Raw genomic sequence first — 22,143 nt, 5'->3', positions numbered from 1 at the left:
CTCAGTTGAGAATTCTTTGTTTAGCTCTGTACCCCATTTTTAATAGGATTATTTGGTTCTCTGGAGTCTAACTTCTTGAGTTCTTTGTATATATTGGATATTAGCTCTCTATCAGATGAAGGGTTGGTAAAGATCTTTTCCCAATCTGTTGGTTGCAGTTTTGGCTAAGGCTGACCTCTCTCTCCCTGCCTATTCAATAGGACTTGAAGTCCTAGCCAGACAACAGAGGGAGGTCAAAGGGATACAAATTGGAAAGGAAGAAGTCAAAATATCACTATTTGCAGATGATGTGATAGCATACTTAATGACCCCAAAAATTCCACCAAAGAACTCCTGAATCTGATAAACAACTTCAGTTAAGTAGCTGGTTATAAAATTAACTCATACAAATCAGTGGCCTTTCTCTACTCAAAGGATATACAGGCTGAGAAAGAAATTGGGAAAACAACGCCCTTCACAATAGTCACAAATAATATAAAATACCTTGGTGTGACTCTTAACTAAGTAAGTAAAAGATCTATATGACAAGAATTTCAAGTCTCTGAAGAAAGAAATTGAAGAAGACCTCAGAGGTGGAAAGAACTCCCATGCTCATGGATTGGCAGGATTAATATAGTAAAAATGGCCATCCTGTCAAAAGCAATCTACAGATTCAATGCAATCCCCATCTAAATTCCAACTGGATTCTTCATAGAGTTAGAGCAATTTGCAAATTCATTTGGAATAACAAAAAACCTAGGATAGTGAAAACTGTTCTCAACAATAAAAGAACTTCTGGTAGAATCACCATCCCTGACCTCAAGCTGTACTACAGAGCAGTTGTGATAAAACCTGCATGGAATTGGTTCTGTGATAGGCAGGTAAATCTATGGAATAGACTTGAAGACCCAGAAATCAACCCACACACCTATGGTCACCTGATCTTTGATAAAGGAACTAAAACCAGCCAGTGGAAAAAAGACAGCATGTTTAACAAATGGTATGGTTCAACTGGAGGTTAGCATGTAGAAGAATGCAAATCGATCCATTCTTACCTCCTTGTACAAAGCTCAAGTCCAAGTGGATCAAGGACTTCCACATAAAACCAGATACACTGAAACTAATAGAAAAGAAAGTGAGGAAGAGCCTCGAGCACATGGGCACAGGGGAAATTTTCCTGAACAGAACACCAATAACACCAATAGCTTATTGTCTAAGATCAAGAATTGACAAATGGAACCTCATAAAATTGCAAAGCTTCTGTAAGGCAAAGGACATTGTCAATAGGACAAAATGGCAACCAACAGATTGGAAAAAGACCTTTTCAACCCTCTTCCTTACCTAAGGATAGACGAAAGAAAGAGAAAAGGAAGGGAAAGAGAAATGAAATTCCTTAATTTAACTTATTTTGTTTACTTCCTATTCAAGGCCATAATTATTTGTAATCCCCTACATATGTATAACTCATAAAATACCAAAATCCTCCATCCCAATTTAAGGGACAGGGACAATGATCTTTTTCTAATTGTTTCCTGCTGAATTGGGGTGAAGAATTCCTTTTTTAGGGGCCCAAGAAAATTAGAAAAATGGTTAGCTGTAAGAAAGCTAGCTATAGCACTTTCTGTCCAGTCTCTGTATGTTAAGAAAGTACAGGCTTAAATGAACAGTCTGGAACAGTCTGAAAGGTTAGGCAATGTGAGCTTGCTGTCCTGAAAATACTCAGGAACAATAGCTGATCAATTTCATTATTACCTTGTGTCAGAGAACCTGGCAGACGTGTATGGGATCTAACATGTTATATACAATGAATGATTCTTACTTATGATCACTTGTAGTTGCATACACAGTGAAGTCAATTCAGAATCATTCTAAGTTCAGAAGTCTCTATATTCAAAACAACTCTTTCTACATATTGAGAGTCAGTTACTATATTAAGAGATTTTTTAAAAATATATGGTAAGGATTGAATATAATTCTGACTTTTGAACTGATTTATAAGGACTCTCAACTACCTCATACCTTCTGGTTTATACCCTGCCTTTCCTGATTTATTTGGATAGTGTAAAATGTTGGAGTTCTTTTTTATACAAAGGAGAATCTAAAAGGACCCCCTTCTCGATAAATAATACCCTGTTCTTTTTAAATTGACAGTTCGGTAGTCAATACCTATAATTTTTTTGAGTCTTCACTATCTTAGGGACTGTGTTATGTTCTTCACATAATTTAGCTGTAGAATAATTAAGTGTTAATATGCTCATTATATAGATGAGACAGCTGAAACATAAAAAGGTTAACCTAAAGCCACAACAACTAGTAGGGAGATTATCTAAAGCCTCAACAACTAGTAGGGAAATTAGTATTAAACTTGTATCTACTGTTATATAATATATTCTTTTAGCTTTCATATAATCTCAGGTAAAACATAAACCAGAAAATTCTAGAATAACACGTGAAACATGTCTGTGTCAGTGACTGGAAAGTATTAGGAAGTAAAAGTAACTAAAGTTTTTTCTTTTTCTTTTTTTTTAAGTCAAAAGATAATAAGTAAATGTAGTTCAGTAATTGCAGTGATGATTTTCATGTGGTCATAATAGCAGCCTTGAGGATTCTACTTCCCAACACTGGATACTTGAGTTACTTAGAGTTTAACTTTTAGCTGTTTTTGTTTATGTTTTTCCTAGGTTTGAGTGGCCGCTTCTTTGTCACCACTCTCCCAGCATTTTTTCAGTAAGTTTTATTAATTTTATTATCTTATAAAGACTAAAATTCAGCACTGCAGGAGGATATGTTAAGTAGGTATTAATGAACCATGCTAATGAGAGGTGAAGGGAAAATGGCAAAAACTGTTCCATGGATATAGCACTTGGGGCCATTCTAGATACTGGCCAAGCAGGTTCAATGGAGTCAGTTTCACCCAGCAGTACATTAGGAATGGAGAGGAAAGGGAATGTGTAGACTCTTCCTGTGAATCCTATTTGGGCTGTGTAGGTGGGAGAGGGAAGGGTTAGAGGTAGATGTGAGATGTGTGCTTTGTTCTTGTTCATGAGGTAGAAACTTAGATGACACAAGTTTGAAAATGTTTGTTAATGTGATAACAGTGGCTATTTTGATAGGAAAAATAAAAGTAATTGGTTGTTGCAAGTATGCTAGTAAATGAATTGACTGATTAAAAATTGCTGGAAATTTAGCTTATAGTTGCAGATTATACAGTGATGAAATAGAAAATTAAATGCTTAAGTTTTAGAATTTCTAATTTGTATTAGATTAAAATAACACATGCCTTCTGGGTTAATGTCTGGATACAGTATTTTCTTCATATGAGCTAATTTAAAATTCATGCAGAGTTTACATGTATGATAAATAATAATATATCATTATTATGTAATTCCTATTTTGATTTATATAATTTCTGCTTGGTTTCATAATTTATAGTGCAAAAGATGGGATATTCCGCCGTTACCGTGGTCCAGGAATCTATGAAGATTTACAGAATTACATATTAGAGAAGAAATGGCAATCAGTTGAGCCTCTCACTGGCTGGAAGTCCCCAGCCTCTCTAACGTAAGTTATCAATAGGTCCCATGTTAATGTATAGACCTTACAAGTCTAGATTTTTCTTCATAGTCCTTCTTATCTAAGACTGATTGATCCTTTTAGATCCTTCTTGTTTTGTGACCCACATGTACTTCAAGAGGTTTTAGTGTAGTGGGAATTGAATGGCTAGATTGGAGGGAGGTGTTACAGAAAACTTCTCCAACTTTTGCAGTAAGCCATGCCAGCTGTGGTATGGCTTTACAAATGTGGTATTGAGTACTGGTTGCTATTATCTGGAAGGAAATTTTTCTTGAATTACAATACTCAGGGATTCTTGTGACTTATTTTGAACATAAAACTGGTGGTTTTGGCTGTCTGGCATAATTTCCTGGGGATAGTTTTTGCTAATATCTAGTAAGGTAGGAAAGGCTGAACTGTATTAACTCATTCCTTATTTGTCTTTAATCTTGAATGGTCATGTTAGTAAGTAGTTCTAGTTTGCACATACATGTGTAAGAAATATCCTTAATACCATGGAAGCAATGTAATATAATAGTTGGTCTAACACATGGCACATGTGTTAGTGCTTTGGAGATATGGAGCTTATCCTAAAATTTTCTCACCTCTGGCATTTCATTCTACAAATAACTGGACACTGATTTTTATGTTAAATGTTGTAAGAGCCAAGTATTTATGACTTCACTACGTAGGCTTGCTTTCTCCACTACTTTTATTAGATAACTTAAAGCTAGTATGACAGATTGCAAAACAAACTAGAAAGATATAATCATTTGGATAGAGCTGTTAAAAATAGCAGCATAGTTTCTATTAGGCTGGAAAAATGAGGGTCATGGGCCTACTTGAGAAGGTGTTAAGAGATGTAGCTCTGAAGGGAGAATTGTGGTGTGATTTCCAGGACAGGAGGAGCTGTGGCTCAGATAAGAGCAAGGCTGGCATAGTTGCAGGATGACTGTGGCCTACACAGAAGCCTCAGTGTGAGAAAGGACTTTGTGAAGTTCTTGGGGAGCAGCATGGTGGCAGAGTGGAACACTCTGAAAGGATGGAACAGAGCCAAAGTTGAGTAAGAGGTAGGCTGAAGATAAATTGTACAGGTACTATGACCACAGTCAAGATGGGATTTAGTTAGTTATTTTGTATAAGTACATGTGAAAACAAATTGACTCTTAGGATGAAAGATTGGAGAGGAAAAGAATAGCTGAAGAGTAAGCTGCACATCTGCTACTTATATGTAGGCAGCTAGGTCAAGTCCATATGTGCTCTTTGGTTGGTGGGTCAGTCTCTGGTAGTCCCAAATGGTCCAGATTAGTTAACTCTCTTAGTCTACTGTGGAGTTCCTATCCCCTCTGAGTCCCCCAACTCTTCCACAAGACTGTCTGAGCTCTGTCTAATTTTTGGCTGCGGGTCTCTGCATCTGTTTCAGTCAGCTGCTATGTAGAACCTCTCAGAGGGAAGTTATGCTAGGCTCCTGTGCAGCGTGGTCTTCATGCAGGACCCCAACAACTGGAGCTGGGGCTGTCCCTGACTCTGTTTGCCTTTGGTTACTGTTCCCTTAACTGGACCACCTTGTCTGGCCTCAGTGGGAAAGGATGTGCTTAATCCTGCAGTGACTTGATGTGCCAGGGTAGTTTGGAACCCACAGGGCATCTCCCCCTTCTCTGAGGAAAAGGGGAAGTGGGGAGGGACTATATGAGGAGGTGATTTTGAGGAGAGGGGGTGTAAAGTGAATAAATAAATTAGTAGAAAAAAGAAAAAGGTAAGAGGAAGCACCTAGAAGGTTTTTACAGTATCCAGTCAAAAGAAAGGCAGCTTGTATCAGGGTGTCATCAGTGGTGGAGATGGAGAAAATTAGTACATTTAAAGTTGATTTTGAAGGTGGAATTGGCTAACATGAGGAGGGGCATTTACAAGAAAAAAAAAATCTCTGGGATTCCAGTTTAATAATTGGTGAATCTGTTATTTCCCACCATCAAGATTCTGCTAGATGTTAAAAAAAACAAAAAGGGGCTATAAGTTTGAGAGGAAGTAAGGGGGCATGGTTTGTGATGGAGGTGGAGGGAGGAAAAATCAAGACTATGGCTTTCAGTTACCATTCTAGCATGGAGTGGAAAGGATTCATGAGCCCCCACCTCTAAATTGAGCTATGGATGGTACTGGATTTCTTTTTTGAAAGAGCGAGACAGTTTTCCTAAGGGTGGCTTTTGGTATGTCAGCCACCTCCACAGGATGGTCCCACACCTAGGAATTTATGGCTAACACTAATTGGAGTTGATAGGTTAGGAAAAAGAAGGAGGAGGAGGCAGCAAGATAACAGTGACAACATGAAGCAAGGGTGCAGGGAGGTGGGCATGGGTCTGGGAAGGGTTGAGGTGAATATGATCAAATTTTATTGTGTGAAATTCTCAAGGATTTAATAAAAATTATTAAAAAGGAAGAAGAAAAAAGATTGTTTGGTTTGGTAGAGATATAGACTTTGTAAAGCTGTTATGGTGAGTGTGTATAATTTCCTGTGGAGAATTGATGAACATGATTAGAGAAGACTTTGATAGTGTTTAAAGCCTTAGAATGAAAAGTAACATCTAAGAAGTAAAAGAGTAGTGTTCTTGGAATAAATCCATGACCCTCCTCAAAGTTAACTACTAAGCACTAAGTTATCAAAAGTGAGTAGACAAGTGAGAGGACACAGGAGGTAAAGATACTTGCCACCAAGCCTAATGACCCGAGTTTGATCTCTGGGTCTCCCATGGTGGAATGAGGGCACTGATTTAAGCAAATTATCTTATGGCTACCACATGTAGCCCAACTGTGTATTTATATGTATATGCAATAAGTACGTGCAATTAAGAAAAGAAATTGGAAAATTAGTACCAGTGAGGCAGAAGGAAAAAAGACTGAAACATTTTCTAGAAACTAAATAAAAGATACAGAAGAAAGAAATAGTAGTTACTTGTGATGCCAGGAGGCAAAGAAAGATAAAGTCTGACAAAGGCATAAAATGCAGCAGGGTGACATTGTTATGGCCTTGGCAAATGGCTAGGATGCAGCCAGATTTAAAGGATTTCAAGACATACCACTGAAGGAATTGCAAGAGAGGACTGCTTCTTAGATAATTTTGTTCTGAAGCTTGAGGGCATTCTGAGGGAAAGAGTTGCTCAGTTCAAAAGATGGAGGAAAGTGTGATGTGTCTTCATGCTAAAGAGACTGATTCTGGAGAAGTAGACTAGTTGGTATTGCAGGAGAAGGGAAGATGGAATCGTGTCCTCAACAAAACAAACAGGTTAAGATCCAATCACAGGTTGACAAAATGGCCAGGTAGACTTTGCTGTTGATACAAAGGTGGTATGTTATACATCAGGTTCAAATTTGGTGATAGAAAGATGAAAGTGGTCACCTGCCACACCAACCTCAGTAGAATCTTTGTGACAAATCCCACTGACTGATGTGAAAACTTCAAAAGGAGGAGGACTCCTGAACCTGGTTGTGGAACTCTTGGCCAGAACAAAATATTGAGCTGTAGTTCTCATGGCAGTTTATCTGTTTTATCTTCTTCTATTCCTTTTTTATTTGTGAGATGTTCCTGATAACCTAGGCTAAAATTTTAAGTGAGAAATATGGATAAGAAACCATCCCTTGAAGTGGGGTCACGAGCCATGACCTTGTCTATGGGAAAACCAGCACTTTACTTCATAAATAATCTGCAAAATTACATAATAGTATTATATAGATATAAACTTCCCGAACAATAAAATTTCATATGGCTACATGTGTATCTTTGGAAGTAGACTTTGGTATATGATAAAGAAATCCTTAAATAAAAAGAATTAAAATAGTTTAAATTTACACCTTGAAGATTCACAAAAATTAGGTACTAGATGTTAGACCATAAAAAATTTATTAACCTGCTCTTGGAAATATGCTACTAGCCTTGGATGATTTTTGTGCCTTTCTGTACCAAATGACAATGATGTTATCTGCCCTATCTGTGATTGCTTCACTAAACACACCTTCTCAGAGTTGTAATACTTGTTTCTATAACCCTTACTTGAGAGCTGCAAAATGCATTCAGATTCAGACTGCCTCTGCGTTTGTTTCTGTTTGTCATGCTGAATCCTTACCCACCTAGCCTTCAGAACTCTCGTCTCAGGGACCCCCATATCTGACTGGGGTGGTCTGTGCCAGTCACCTAATGCCTTCTGGTTTTACAATGGCATACAGCGAGTGCTTGTTAGCTCACAGTGCTTGTAGAGCGAGGATGTGTAGGATTAAAAAGAAAAAGCAAACGAACCTTTATGATAGTTATATCTTGAAAAATACTAGACAATATGAACTTTTACTTTTGTCACCAGCGTATGTTGTCTTTCTTCATATATAATTTATTCACAGCTGTTGGTTTTTGTATGATGAAAGGATAAGGGGTCAAAGATTTGGAATGCATTTAGAGCAGAGTGGTCTAGATAATGACCAGGAATTCTAACCTTTTTGAGAATTGAAGTGAATGGAGGAGAGAGAGCAAGTACAGGCTCAGTGAAGGTATGGTCCCTGGCCTGAGCTTTGCTTGGTTTTGTCTTTGTATTTGACCAGGATTCTTCTCTTTTGTAGGATGTCTGGAATGGCTGGTCTTTTTAGCATCTCTGGCAAGATTTGGGTGAGTACTTAAAAACAATTATATTTGAAGATATATATTTTTAAAGAGTAGAAATATAGCTTATAAACAGGGGGAAAAAGAAAATTGTAAGCACTTTAACAATTCTTAAGCCATAAAACTACTTTCATGTTTGGTTCATCATAGTAATATGTGTTTATAGAAAGGAATAATTTGAAAATAGACTCATGGAATCTGTGTCAGACTCATACTTTATCAGATTGGTGATGAGTCCTTATAAAAGCAAAAAGGCTTATGTGGTATGGTTCTATTTTTATCTCATTTTCCCCTTGCAAAATCTCTTTATAGATCAAAGATTGTCTAGGCAGGCATGAAAGTCATTCTGTGTATCTAAAAGCAGCAAAGTGTAGCCTGAGAAGGGCTTTCTGGTTTTAGAAACAAAGCTTTCTTTGAGCAGCCATTATGATTATAGTATCTGGTGTTTCTTGACTATTGTTTAACTACAGTAATGGAGTTGTATAATAGCTACAAGCATCAAAAGAATTGTGGCCCACTAGTGTAAAACACTCACTGCTGTATGTGCTTATATAATGATCTGCAGTCACTTTAGAGTACGACAATTATTTAGGCCAATTGTTTGAATTATTTCTTGGTTTTTATATGTACTTTGACCATTTGTTTCCTTCTCTGTAGAGAGAGCTTATTGCCATAGACTTATTGTATATTTTGTTTGAATTGCTTACTTCCTTTTTGTGAACAATACAATACTTTAAATATGTTATTTACTTTTTGATCTAATGCTAATAAGAGCAAACTTAAGATAAAAATCTGTAGCAGTTCCTGCTCATGCATGCATGCATATGTGTTTCCTGTGATTTAAATGGGGGCATCTCTTTTCCCATCTTATTCTTCCATTACCACAGTGTCTATACATTTTCTTAACAAGTTATATTGAGATGCTGTACATCCATAAGGTCCCTTCTTGAAGCCTGCAGAAGGCTATTAGAACACATCTTGTAACTATTCATACTGTAAGTGGAGACAAGTAACCTTGGCCTAATGAGGCCTTACTGATTGCTTCCATGCAAGAATAGTATTAAGAGGATTCTGAAATAATGTGTGAAAGGAATCATGAGCTTGGTTCTGATTCCTCAGGAGTGTGCATCATGTGATGCAGATGAACTCCAAACCTAAGACTCTATCCTTCTGGGACACAGCAGACCATGCAGTGCTGGCTGTAACAGTCTAGATGTCTAGAGTAAGGGATGGCCTTCCTAGGCATAGAAGAATTTACCTGTTCATGGAGGTATTGATCTGACTACTGATAGAAATGATCTTATTTCTTTTATTTAATGATTAATTCATTTAGTCCCTTCATGCAAGTATATATGTAGCAAAAATTAGCTCTAACTTAGACATCTGGTAAAATATTTTATATAATCTATTCTTATATATATTATTATATATTTTTAGGTATTTTATATTATATAACATATAATATATTTAATATATAGTTATATATTATGTGTTATATCTATATATTATATTAAGTATATATTTTATAATATATATTTATATATTAAATAAAGTTCAGGATAATCAGCTGACATTTTAAAATATTTTCGATAAATAGAGTAGGATACTTTTATGTAATGAAAACATATATAACATTGAGCAAGTATTAGTATGTTGACCTAAGGAGACATAATTAAAGAGACAGAACTGATCATGGGTTAACCAATGGAGGAGTTAGAGAAAGGACTGAAGGAACTGAAGTGGTTTGCAATCCCATAGGAAGAACAACATTATCAACCAACCATAGCTCCCAGGGTCTAAACCACCAACCAAGGAGTACACATGGAGGGACCCATGGCTCTAGCCACATATGTAGCAGAGATGGCCTTATCGGGCATCAATAAGAGTTCCTTGGTCCTTTGAAGACTCGATGCTCCAGTGTAGGAGAATGCGAGGGTGGGGAGGCAGGAGTGGGTGGGTAGGTGTGGGTACACCCTCAGAGAAACAGGAGGAAGGGGATAGAATATTGGGTTTCTAGGGGGAGGAATCAGGAAAGGTGATAACATTTGAAATGTAAATAAATAAAATATCCAATAAACAAAACAAAACAAAACAAAATGTTACTAAACCTATACAAAAAAAGGACATGGCTGGTCAGTATTTTTACAATTTGGAAAGGGGATAACTATTTAGGTAATGTGAATTTATCTCTAGACATACTGAGTAAAGTATTTTTAATGTGACTGAATGCAGGATATCTACAGTCTCATATGAAATACTTTGTCATTTTCTATAAGTAAAACTTAATAATTTCACTGTTATCCTAGGAAGAAGTGTGATACTTTTGAAATGTAGTGCCATTGAGAATTTAGAAACAGGGGATATAAATTGCTTATTTCCCACCCCTGAATAAATACTCTCACAGTAGATTGTGAATTTATTTGTTAAGCTTATTGTATCTTATGGTAGTAACATTTATAAATGTGACAATAAACTAAAGATGGAATGACTTTAATAAAGAAGGATTTATGTGTAGCTTATGATGGAAATTTCCAAAATGAGAAGGAAAAGAAACCTACAAAGCCTTTGGAAGTTCTGAAGGAATAAGTAAGGTATTTTTAAGGCTTTGAGATTATGAGACTTATAGGAAATACATATAGGATTAAAGTCTCTGTCTTCAGATCAACATTTATGACAGACTGGCTGGAATCTAAGTTTAATTCTATCCTGTGTCTAGTCTACATTGAGGAGAGTCAAAATACAGGGATGATTCCCTCAGAGCTTCCAAGGGAAGTCCCACTCAGTCCAAGCAAGGATATTGAGTAATGTTTGTTCACTAAGAGGGAAAATAGTACAAAGAAAAGCTTAAAGATAGAGATTCTTCAGAAGATCAAGTGATAACCTAGACATGAAATATCAATAGACCTTAACAGAATGTAAACAGAAGTTGATTTTGCTAAATATGTAATCTCAAGCAGGCACATATAAAGTATGATCACTTTTAAAATGCAGTGTGTGTCTATAGCGATTGAAGGGACAAGGGTCCTCAAAAATTATGTTTTATCATATGAAATTTTATTTAGAAAATAAATTCTCACTCTTGAAAAAAAGAAATAAACATAAAAATCTAAAGCTAAACTGGATCTCTTATAATCAACAACATATATAGTTTCATAATACCACAACTCCAGTCTTTATAAGGGTTTCTAAAGCTATTTGAACTCAGAGGAAACAGATGGAATTTTATTTCTGTAGTTTTAAAAACAACTTCATTAATTTTAGTGCTTTGTAATAATTACTTAGTTATTAGTCTTTAGCAATAATTACCAAAGAAAATCACAGTACTACAGAATATTTTTAGAAGTCAAATAGATCCCTTGAAGGATAAATTGATATAAGAAACTTGAAGTAAAACTTACTAAAATAAGAGAATGCTTTCAAATACTAAGCCATCTTGGACCCAGAATGCAAAGATTTGGAGACAAATTCCTTTTTAAAAATCACTTAAGACATTTCTTGGGTGTTTTAATCACTTGTTTTGGAGAAAAGGTATATGACATTGTGCACCTACACATTATTCATCCAGAGTCACTTAATTACATCTTCATGTGTAAGGTAAAATAGCAAGTATTCATAAAGCAAGTTAGAAAATATATCCATGAGTCATGCCTGAGACCGAGTAGGCCTTCGGTGTTCTCAGTCTTCTTGGCATACTTGAAAGCTTAAGCCTGATGTGCCCAGTAATGACAATGGCACATCAGGAAAAGCGTAAACTGTTCCATATACATTTTTTCTCTTTTATTTATTTATTTTATGTATATGAGTACACTATTGCTCTCTTCAGACACATCAGAAGAGGGCATCAGATTCCATTACATATGGTTGTGAACCACCATGTGGTTGCTGGAAATTGAACTTGGGACCTCTGGAACAGTGGTTGGCGCTCTTAACCACTGAGCATTTCTCCGGCCCAGAATCTAGATTTTAAAACACAAACATAGAGATATACCAATACATATCTATTTGTATCTCTTTATATGTGGGCTGCTTTGCAGAGATACAAAAGGGAGAGATGGAGGGTAAGTGTAAGCTATATACATGAAATACTTGTATGAAGATAATATAATTAAACCCATTGTTTTCTATGCTAATTTAAAAAGTAATTTTCAAAACTTGCTGCTCTTTTCTTTAGAGATAATCTTTATAGAAAAAAATGACTTCCCAGACTCTGTCTCCAAGATTTCTCCCTGACAACTGTTGAATTTCTTGTATGTGTTGCAAACTAGCCTGGACATCAGTTTCCTGTTGCAAAAAATTTTAATTTACAGATGCATTCCATAGAAGTGATAGAGTAAAAATAAACCTCCTCTTGTAGTCCATTTAAAAAACTGTGACATCATGAAAAATTCAAGTAGAAAGTATCTGAGATTCAAAGTTAACATGTTTTTAAAAAATGATCCTGATTAATGATTTAAATATAACAGCAAGATGAGATCAAGATGATGAAGCAGTTCCATAAAATTATTTGTCTGGTAAAAATCTTATGTGTGTGTGTTGGGGGGGTGACCTGAAAAAAATTCTCATGACTTTAAAAGAAGAGATTTTTATATGCAAACTAAAAATTGTAAGCAATACATGATGGTTAACTATGCGGGGATAGTCGTGTCTCCTTTGTCTTCTGTCTGCCTCCTACCCACCCTGGCTACTGTCACCTTTCCAGAGGTCATCTAGGAGGAGATGGCTTTCTAGAGTGACTAGTGTCTTAGAGGGACTGGCCCACAATCAAACAGTTACCAATTATGTCCATTTCAGTGTGGAAGCTCTCTGAAGCAAATTTGAAATTCTTCTCAAATAATCAGACCACCTACCATGTGCCTGGGAAGGTTTAAGACTCCAGTGAACCATTTGAGATAGAGAGACAGGGATAACGAGGAGATTTCTGCTGTGATTTATGTAACCATGAAAATGTTAATCTCTGTGACATTGGTACCTACCTGCTAGGCAAATTTGTGACTGCCTAGGCTTTTGTGAATATAGGATAGTTTCTAAGACAGAAATGGGTAAAAAACAATCTTTCCTGGTACTGTTCCTGAAAATAACTTTAAAAAACTCTGACAACTTTAGTTGTATATTTATTTTTTATGACACGATGTGTAATAATTATTAATGCCATGTCCTTTTTTAAATGTGTGTGTGTGTGTGTGTGTGTGTGTGTGATTTTTGAACTATTCTGAACAATTGGCCCTGGGCCTCTTTATTATTATTATTATTATTATTATTATTATTATTATTATTATTATTATTATTTTCTTTATTTACATTTCAAAAGCTATCCTGAAAGTCCCCTATACACTCCCCCCACCCTGCTCCCCTACCCACCCACTTCCACTTCTTGGCTCTGGCCTTCCCCTGTGCTGGGTCATATAAAGTTTGCAAGACCAAGGGGCCTCTCTTCCCAATGATGGCCGATTAGGCCATCTTCTGCTACATATGCAGCTAGAGACACAAGCTCAGGGGGTACTGGTTAGTTCATATTGTTGTTCCATCTACAGGGTTGCATCCCCTTTCAGCTCCTTGGGTACTTTCTCTAGCTTCTCCATTGGGGGCCCTGTGCTCCATCCAATAGCTGGCTGTGAGCATCCACTTCTGTGTTTGCCTGGGCCTCTTTTTAACTAGTACCTTTTTCATATACATTTTTTTTAACCTAATGCCAGAGCAGAATAATATCTCTTAAAAGATTAAGAGCTGGAAACTCATTTTTAAAACAACTTTATGGAAGAAGAATTTACTTCAGTTCACAGTTCAACTGAAGGTAGGCATGGTGGCTAGGGCTCCAGACATGGTTGTAGAGGCTTTCCACCTAGTGACATTGCAGAGGTAAAGACAGAAATTAATTTAAAGGGGTGGGAGATAGAGGTTAGTGTAGAAGAGGAACTATAGGGAAGGAAAGCTAACACTAAAGGCATTTAGTCTAGAAGGGTCTTAAAACATATGCACATACATATGAAAAAAAGAATTTAAAGGAAGTTAGAGTTACCCTATAAGAGGGATACAGTAGAAGAGCCATATGCAAACAAAGAAAAGCTTCAGTTACCTCCCTTTGAGCAGTTGGCTACTGGGATCCCATAGATATACAGCATACAGGCTATTGCCATTTCTCATGGCTATTCTCCAGAACTTGGTGATAATACCGTGCTGCTGAAGATACCACAGACATGAGTCACAAAACATGGAGAATTCAAACGGGTACTAACCTAGACGCTACATTCTATTTACTCACTCTCATAGTGCTGAAAGGTACTATGCGTACTACTGGAGGGGAAAATTCACTCTTAGTCTTACCCTGCTGTATACTTTGTGAGCTACAATGGTGACTGTATGGTAGTAGCACCAGTGTTACAGGAATGACCAGCCACTTCCTGATTGGCGTTAAGGCCTTTTCCTTGAAATGGAACCCATACCTGGCAGCATTATGGGGACCAGGAACCTGTGGATAGGTAGGTCATCAACCTTAGGGAAAAACCTATTACTATGGTTCTGCTAAATGAACACAGTATTAAAATAACTTGTAATAATTTATTGCTATAAACAATATTAGTACATTTTCAGCCCTTATCAGAGGAGCTTTTTGCAGTGAGACCCACTACTGGTCAGTGTGCAGAGAATAGTAGTCTACAGAGTACTCAGTCCTAAATGTGGCATATATCTAACATGCCTCTCCTCGGGGATCATCGAGGAAGTGGGGCTGAAAATATAAGAGCTAGAGGTGGTGTATGACTACAGTGAAACAAAGGTTTCCAGATACAACAGGGCAGTTGCATGTATGATCAGACAGTGGCTGTGACTACAAGCATAGGGCATGGGCAAGCTCAAGCCAGACAAAATCTCAGCATGCAGTGAGAGAGGCTAGGTCCCACACCCCAAAGTATTTGGGTAACAAATTTTAGTTTTTGTTTTGTGTTTATTTTTTAAGAAAAGAATGGTAAAAGAAAATAGGTTGGGTGGGTAAGTCGGTGAGGGTGATCATAAAGGATGTTGAGAGAGAGGTATTGAATATGCTCAAAATATATGATATTCTCAACTAATTAATAAAATATTAGAGAGGAGAAAGGGGGTGGTAATGGGGGCAAGAGGAGAGAGGGAAGAAAGGGTAAATGTAATTTTTATTCACTGAAAGTAACTGTCATCTCACAGGCTTTCTGCTTAATATTTTTACCCTTTCTAGTTATTTCTGAACTCTGGCTGGCTGGTTCAACTCATCTGTCCTGGCTCAAACTCTTCCCCAAGCTAACTGATTCAATCTGGCTTCTCTTAGCTTCTCACTGAATTGCTCTGCTTGGCCTAAAACTAACTCTGTCAATTCGTTCTAATCTTCTGGCTGCTTCTTATTCTTTGGCTTCAACTGTCTCTGCTGCATGAACTGAATAGAACTGGACTGACTCCACTGTATTCTTAAATAGCCTTTTTTGTCTGTACTGTTCTAGAAAGATCTGGCCTTATCTCTGTCAAATTGTTATATGATTTGTCCCTCAATTAGACAGCATTGTTTGAGATTAATGGTTTGTATGAAGGGTGTGTCTATATTCCAGCCAGAGTAGCCATGTTGCTGGATTCAAATTTCGGTACAGGAAAAGGTCAGAACTGAGGCCAGGCTCTGACCTTAGTGACCTACTTTCACTGACTAGTCCTCTTCCCTTAAAGTTATATAGCCATTGAAAACACTGCCATCAGGTGTGTATCAAGTATTCAAACATATGTCTGTGGGGTACATTTTCATATTCAAGCTGTACTCTACCCCTGGTACCCATATGACAAGAGGCATAAAAGCCCTATTTTAAAAGTCCTCATAGTTACTGTTCAGTGCTATTTAAAAATTTTCAGGTCTCTTCTAAGACTCAGGGCAGTCTCTTAACCCTGAGCTTTTATAGAGTAAAAAGGCAGGTTGGATATTTTTAGCATATGGTATGACATTCCTTAAGTGGTGAAATGGTGGCATAGCAAGGAATGATTTGATCAAAGTGAGACAGATTCAGTGGATAAGCAACCACCATACCTCACTACTCTGCTTCCTAGATTTGGCACTCATGCTGACATTCTCTGGGCTCTAAAGGGCTCCAATACTGTAAACCTAGAGTGCACATAGTCTCTCTTTTGGGGTCTCCACAACTTTTCTTAGCTAATGCCCCACATTTTTTTTAACATCTTCAAAAATCCAGGATCTCCCTGGCCACTTGGATGTCATGTTCATGTCTTTATACTTCCTTTGTAGAGAATCCATATTCTCTGACCTCAACAGCTTTCTGAGACTTTAGCATCCATAATCCTTTCATGATGTTGCATAGTACATGCCCATAAAACCAGCACTGTATGGACTCTGCTACCAGCTACATCAGTACCAGATGTTCCTAAATGATGAATCTTTGGATTGTCAGATTGTTCTGGTCATTTAATAAATTTTTGTTTTGTTTACATGATTCTCCTCTAGAACAGGTCAGAATAAAATATTTAGTTTCTTAATATAAACTTAAAAATTAATAGGGATGACTTAGATTTTGAGAAACATGAGATTAATTTAGAAACTTTTACTCATTTTCATCACTTTTGTGAGTTCTGGGAAGAATTGTTTTTATGGGCTGCTGATGTCTAACTTGGAGCCTTTTAATTATGTGTCTACTATTTGATTGGATTGTAGTTTATGATCTAAAACAATATGAATTGACATGAGGAAGTATGGACCTGGGAAGTCTATGTCTAAGTACCCGTTGATTGGAAACGAGCAGTTCATATATGTAATTCACATATTGTTTACTATTATAAAAAGTAAGTGTGGAAAATTTAAATGGTTTATACTCTAAGGCATCAATCACTTTGCTTTATGTAGCAACTGATAAGGAACCAAAGGGTTTTATATTTAAAAAAATTCCCTGTTAGTATTAAGTACTGAGGAAGAGGTAATGATTTCATAAAAGGTATTAGAAAATCTTTTGCTATGGAAGCAAGAGCTGGCAAAGTAATTTGACCAGACCTATATCAAGATCTTGAACTCTAAAAAATAAATCTTAATAGATACGATTTTGATAATTTCTGTTTCTCAGTGATACAAAATTTGACTTGTTCTTTAGGAGTCACTCGAGTATAAATTTTGGTCACATATGTGGAGAGACAGTTTGTAGACTAGAGATACAGCTAGAGAATCCTGCACTTCAAGTAAACATTTCATTTCTCATTTGATTGCAGCACCTTCACAACTATTTCACAGTGACCCTTGGAATTCCTGCATGGTGTTCTTACGTTTTTTTCGTCATTGCCACTTTGGTGTTTGGCCTGTTCATGGGTCTGGTAAGACATTGCTGGTCTTTTTTTTTTTTTTTTTTTTTTTTCTTGTCCTTTAAGCTGAGGACTTCATGTAAAACTAAAAGGTGACCATAAAAAGAAAGTACATAAATAGCATTTTCTGTCATTTAATTGGTTAATTTACTCTTTGGTTTCAATGATAATGTGTAATATAATGAGAAAACCATAAATATCACCCTCTAGTCTTATTTCTTAAATATTCTGAAGACTAATGCTGCAAACAATATACACAGTTGTCAAAGAAGGAATAAATACTGTACTTGAATTGGTAGTCATTTCCCAAAACAACCAAGTTGGCTATGACTTCACATAATGTTCCTTGCTTTGACCACTGTGGTAAAGACAAAGAATATACCTAACAAGTTAGATGACAGACGATTTTCTTGTTCCTATCCTCCAGATGAATATCTAAACCTGACTAGATTATTTAATATTTTTTTCGGTTTTTTGAGGCAGGGTTTCTCTGTATAGCCCTGGCTGTCCTGGACCTCACTTTGTAGACCAGGCTGGCCTTGAACTCAGAAATCTGCCTGCCTCTACCTCCCGAGTGCTGGGGTTAAAGGCATGCACCACCACACCTGGCTTTGATATATTTTTTATTAATTTATTCTATCATATATTGCAACCTAGCTACAACTTCCCCTCCCACCTCTTTTACAGTCCTTCCCCCAAAACCTCCCCATCTACTACTCATGCATCAAGGTCAGAGGTGAATCCAGCTAGTCTCTGCTTAAAATAGAATTTAGCTCTCAGTATTACAGAATTTTCTTACATATAGCCAGTTGCTCTTTTGAAGTACTTAAGAATTCTATACCCTGGAGTGGTCTTCCAGTCAAGTGTATCTTTCTGAAAGCTTTGACTAGTTGCTAAGTGTCTGGTTAAGAGACACACATCTGATGTTGAGGAGTCTTGGTAGTTTGTTTTCTCTACTCAATGTGAAATTAACTTTGTTTCCTCCAGATCCTGGTGGTGATCTCAGAATGTTTCTGTGTGCCTCTTCCAAGAGCTTCCTCTGAACGCTGTGGTAAGTCCAAGGAGTTCTCATGGGTAGAATTTTTAGAGTTCCATAAAATACCATCGATTCTGTGGCTCAGCATTTTGGCCATAGCTTTCCACTTCTCACTGATCATCAGTTACCTACACTGAGTTCTCTAAAGATGTGTTCTCCATACATCTTTGAATAAAATTTACTTTCCACTTTTAAAATTAGAAAATATTTTATATTGAAGATTGCATTTTCTCCTTGGGCTTATCCCCTGTATTTTTCAGTGAACAACTTTTACTCTTGAATTGGAATAAAAGATTCTTAGAGGAGCTGACATTGCTTGACTCTCTTATGACAGTTGTCACTATACCAAATCTGTATTTATTCACTTTACTTCTAGGCCTGACTCTGATGCCCTTTATTTGTAGTGCTGGATTTCTCAGGGGTTTAAATAAGGTTATATCTTTAGTTCTTGAAGATTTTAAGACTTCATAGATAGCTATCAGTCTTGTATGACCTTCAGCATTTTGGAGTATAAAAGGCAACCAGTGTAAACTGCTGCAGGAATTCTCTGGTTTCAAGTCCAGCCCAGATGATACTATGTTTATGAAGTTCATTCAGAAACTATTAGTATTCCCAAGCATATTTTTTCAATTTAACTTTGTGGTAAGAGGAGACCTTTTCTTCCTGATATTGGTCTCAAACTCCTGGGTAGTATGACTTTTATTGGCTTGTCTGAAATAGTTGCTATGACCAGAGAGTCATTTAGTATTTTATACAGTATGCAATATATACTGTATACCATAAAACAAAACTTTGTACTCCATTCCCATCTGCCTTATCATACACTCAGTGGTGCTACTGTAGGGAAATATGAAATTTTTAGATGAGGCTAAGTTGCTACCAGAAAACCTGTTCACATGATAGCACTTTATGAGCAGAAAACTCGCCAGGCAGTGGTGGTGCACGCCTTTAATCCCAGCACTTGGGAAGCAGAGGCAGGCAGATTTCTGAGTTCGAGGCCAACCAGGGCTACACAGAGAAACCCTGTCTGGAAAAACCAAAAAAAAAAAAAAAAAAAAAAAAAAAAAAAAAAGAAAAAAAAGAAAAAAAATCCCCATTTTTTATCTCCTGGTTAAACAGTGAGTTAATTACAAAGTTGCCATTGTTTATCCAGAGGTTTTTTGTTTTTTGTTTTTTTCTCTTCCTTCCATAGAGCAGGAGCAGAGGCCTGGAGAGGCTCAAGGAGCTGAGCAGCTACAGGATGCAGAGGAAGAAAAGGATGACTCAAATGAAGAAGAAAACAAAGACAGTCTTGTGGATGATGAGGAAGAGAAAGAGGACCTTGGAGATGAGGATGAAGGAGAAGATGAGGAAGAGGACAACTTGGCAGGCATCATGGATGAGGAGAGAAGTGACACCAATGAGCAAGGAGTTGTGAAGGAGGGTAGTGTGTCCCCGAAGGAGGACGAAGCTCATCCGGCTGACACTCAGGACATGGTGGAAGACTCCCTGAGGCAGCGCAAGAGTCAGAATGCCAACAAGGGATCATAGGCTACATTATGACATTTCCAAAAATACAGGCCAAAAAAGAAGTCTGTTTCCCTCTGGTCTGCAGTTTAAGCCAAGTCCTTAGTTGTTTGTTTTGTTTTTCTGAATGACCAATGTTCACTTTTAAAAGATGATCTCTGGCCCTGTGGTTACATGGCAGTAAGCCTCAATGTTGTAAAGAGAGGTGTAGCACTTAGCCACCATAGTGTTAGGGACTTTGTGGGGACTTGTAGAGAACAAGTAGATGTGCTTGGGAGCCAAAGAGTAAATCAGAGGACTTCTCTGCAGTTCTCACTAGCACCTTAAGAAATGAGGTTGCTGCTTAATAAAGTGAGAGCAAAACCACAGCACTCCAGAGCATCCTTGAAGTACAGGAAGTCTTTGCCTTCGGTGTTAAGCATGTGTTTTAGTCATGTCAGAAACATCAGGTACCACAGCTCCCCAGCACTGTTTTGAGGCTAGAAATTATGGAGACCTGAGTATAGATAGAACTTCAGCATGGAGCTAGGGAGTCATCTAAGCTCTTTTGGTCTCTGTTGTCTTTTGTTTCTTATCTTTCATCTCTATGACTTTTCCACCTTGCACTTTCAGACTCCCATGTTTCACAGCTGCTCTGTAGTGAGAAGAGCAGGCAGCAGTGATCTGCATTGATTACCCTTACTTGACGTAAAGCTTGAGGTAACCACAATTGAGGAGGCTAAGACTGCCAAGTGTCTCAAAGACATGCTATTCTCTCTGAAAATTCAAAAGGCAGTAGCAGTTTCATAGGACAGGTACACGCAACATCTTGTTTGGGTCCTATAGTTACAGGATAACTCTTCAAGAGTTTCTTCAGCCACATTCTTTGTTTTTCTGAACCCAAAGTGCTCTAAGTCTTGTCACTATAAGGTATTTTTATAAAGCTGACTTCAGGTCTGTGGTTGTTAGTTTCCATCTCAAGAAATCTCTCTGGAACCACTTTAATAACAACTGAAAAGGCATGTCTGCTTTGCTTTTAGTGATACCCTTTTGGTGAAAAAAAATTGATGAAAGTCAATATCAGGAGGTAAATGATTTTGTTTCTTTCTATCTCCCTTGATCCTCTGGAGAATTGTATGATTATAAATCTCTGCTCAATCCAATATCAGTATCAAGGAACCCAGCTTCCTTAAAAAAAAAAAAAAAAAAACAAACAAACAAACAAACAAAAAAACTCTTTCTCCTCTTTTACCCTCTCATGTCTGAGAATAAATCCATAAAATTAGATTCTAGCTATATGAAAGATGACTAAATTCAATCTTATTCCCCCTTGGCTTGAGTCAGAATAATGAGTACAGGTTTGTGAAATTCAAAATGTTTCGTCGATTTAAAAAGGGATATGTATTGTATTTCTCTGGCTGCTTAGATAACGCTTTCTTTGCATTAGCTGCCAACAGGAGGGTCATTGTTAGTGGAGGTTCAGAATCTGCCCTCCTGTGCTGCACAAGGCTGCTACAAACCTTGCACAAAGGAAGATTTTATTGTGACAATCCATTCTTTATAAATGTTTTTATTTCATCTTTGTAACTTAGTTAACTGTTTTTCAGTTCAAGGCTGAGGCCATCACAGAACTGGAGACCTTACTGCCCTTCCATGTTTCTGCCCTTCTGATATATCCTTACTCAGAAGTGTCATGGTTCTGTGGTACTTACTCATCTTCCTAATAGAGCTGAGCTGCACCTTCTCTTCTGCCAGTATATTTCCTTCCTTCCCTTGTAATCCTTCCTGATGCATGGAGTGTTTAAGAAATAGTAAATCCAAGCTCATAGTGGTGGGAAAGGGATGGCTTGCATCTCTGTTCTGTGAAGTACCCTCCTCCAAATTGACATACTGGGTTTTAATGGGATATTTGACAAGAGGGAAAGCTTGAAGGATTACAGTCTGCCTTGGCTTTGATAAATGTTTTAAAACCAGGTTCCAATTGGACCACAAATACTATCTAATAATATAATGAGATAATATATTTCCTTTCTTAATACTACTTAAAAGATATTGGAGGTTGGAAGAAAAAGTCATGGAGAAGAGGGTCCAAACCACTAAAATTATATTTATTTGAATACTTTGCTCATATAAAATTAAAGGGAAA

At 37.1% G+C, this 22,143-nt stretch overlaps 1 protein-coding gene across 1 annotated transcript in view; it reads left to right on the top strand.

The window, feature by feature from the left end:
• The window catches only part of Tmx4 (thioredoxin related transmembrane protein 4), a 34,981-nt gene extending 13,774 nt beyond the window's left edge, over positions 1–21,207 (top strand). Inside the window, exons 3-8 of the mRNA XM_021193608.2 lie at positions 2,661–2,706; positions 3,412–3,540; positions 8,131–8,176; positions 17,387–17,488; positions 18,464–18,527; positions 19,705–21,207. Of these exons, the coding sequence (XP_021049267.1) occupies positions 2,661–2,706; positions 3,412–3,540; positions 8,131–8,176; positions 17,387–17,488; positions 18,464–18,527; positions 19,705–20,042 (725 nt within the window). The 3' untranslated portion in view covers positions 20,043–21,207. The remainder of the gene's footprint in view (positions 1–2,660; positions 2,707–3,411; positions 3,541–8,130; positions 8,177–17,386; positions 17,489–18,463; positions 18,528–19,704) is intronic.
• The last annotated feature ends 936 nt before the right edge of the window (positions 21,208–22,143 follow it).

This window comes from Mus pahari, chromosome 3 (assembly GCF_900095145.1).
Source record: "Mus pahari chromosome 3, PAHARI_EIJ_v1.1, whole genome shotgun sequence".
Taxonomy (NCBI): Eukaryota; Metazoa; Chordata; class Mammalia; order Rodentia; family Muridae; genus Mus; species Mus pahari.
Note: the sequence above shows the minus strand (reverse complement) of the source record. Positions and strands in the feature narration are given on the sequence as shown.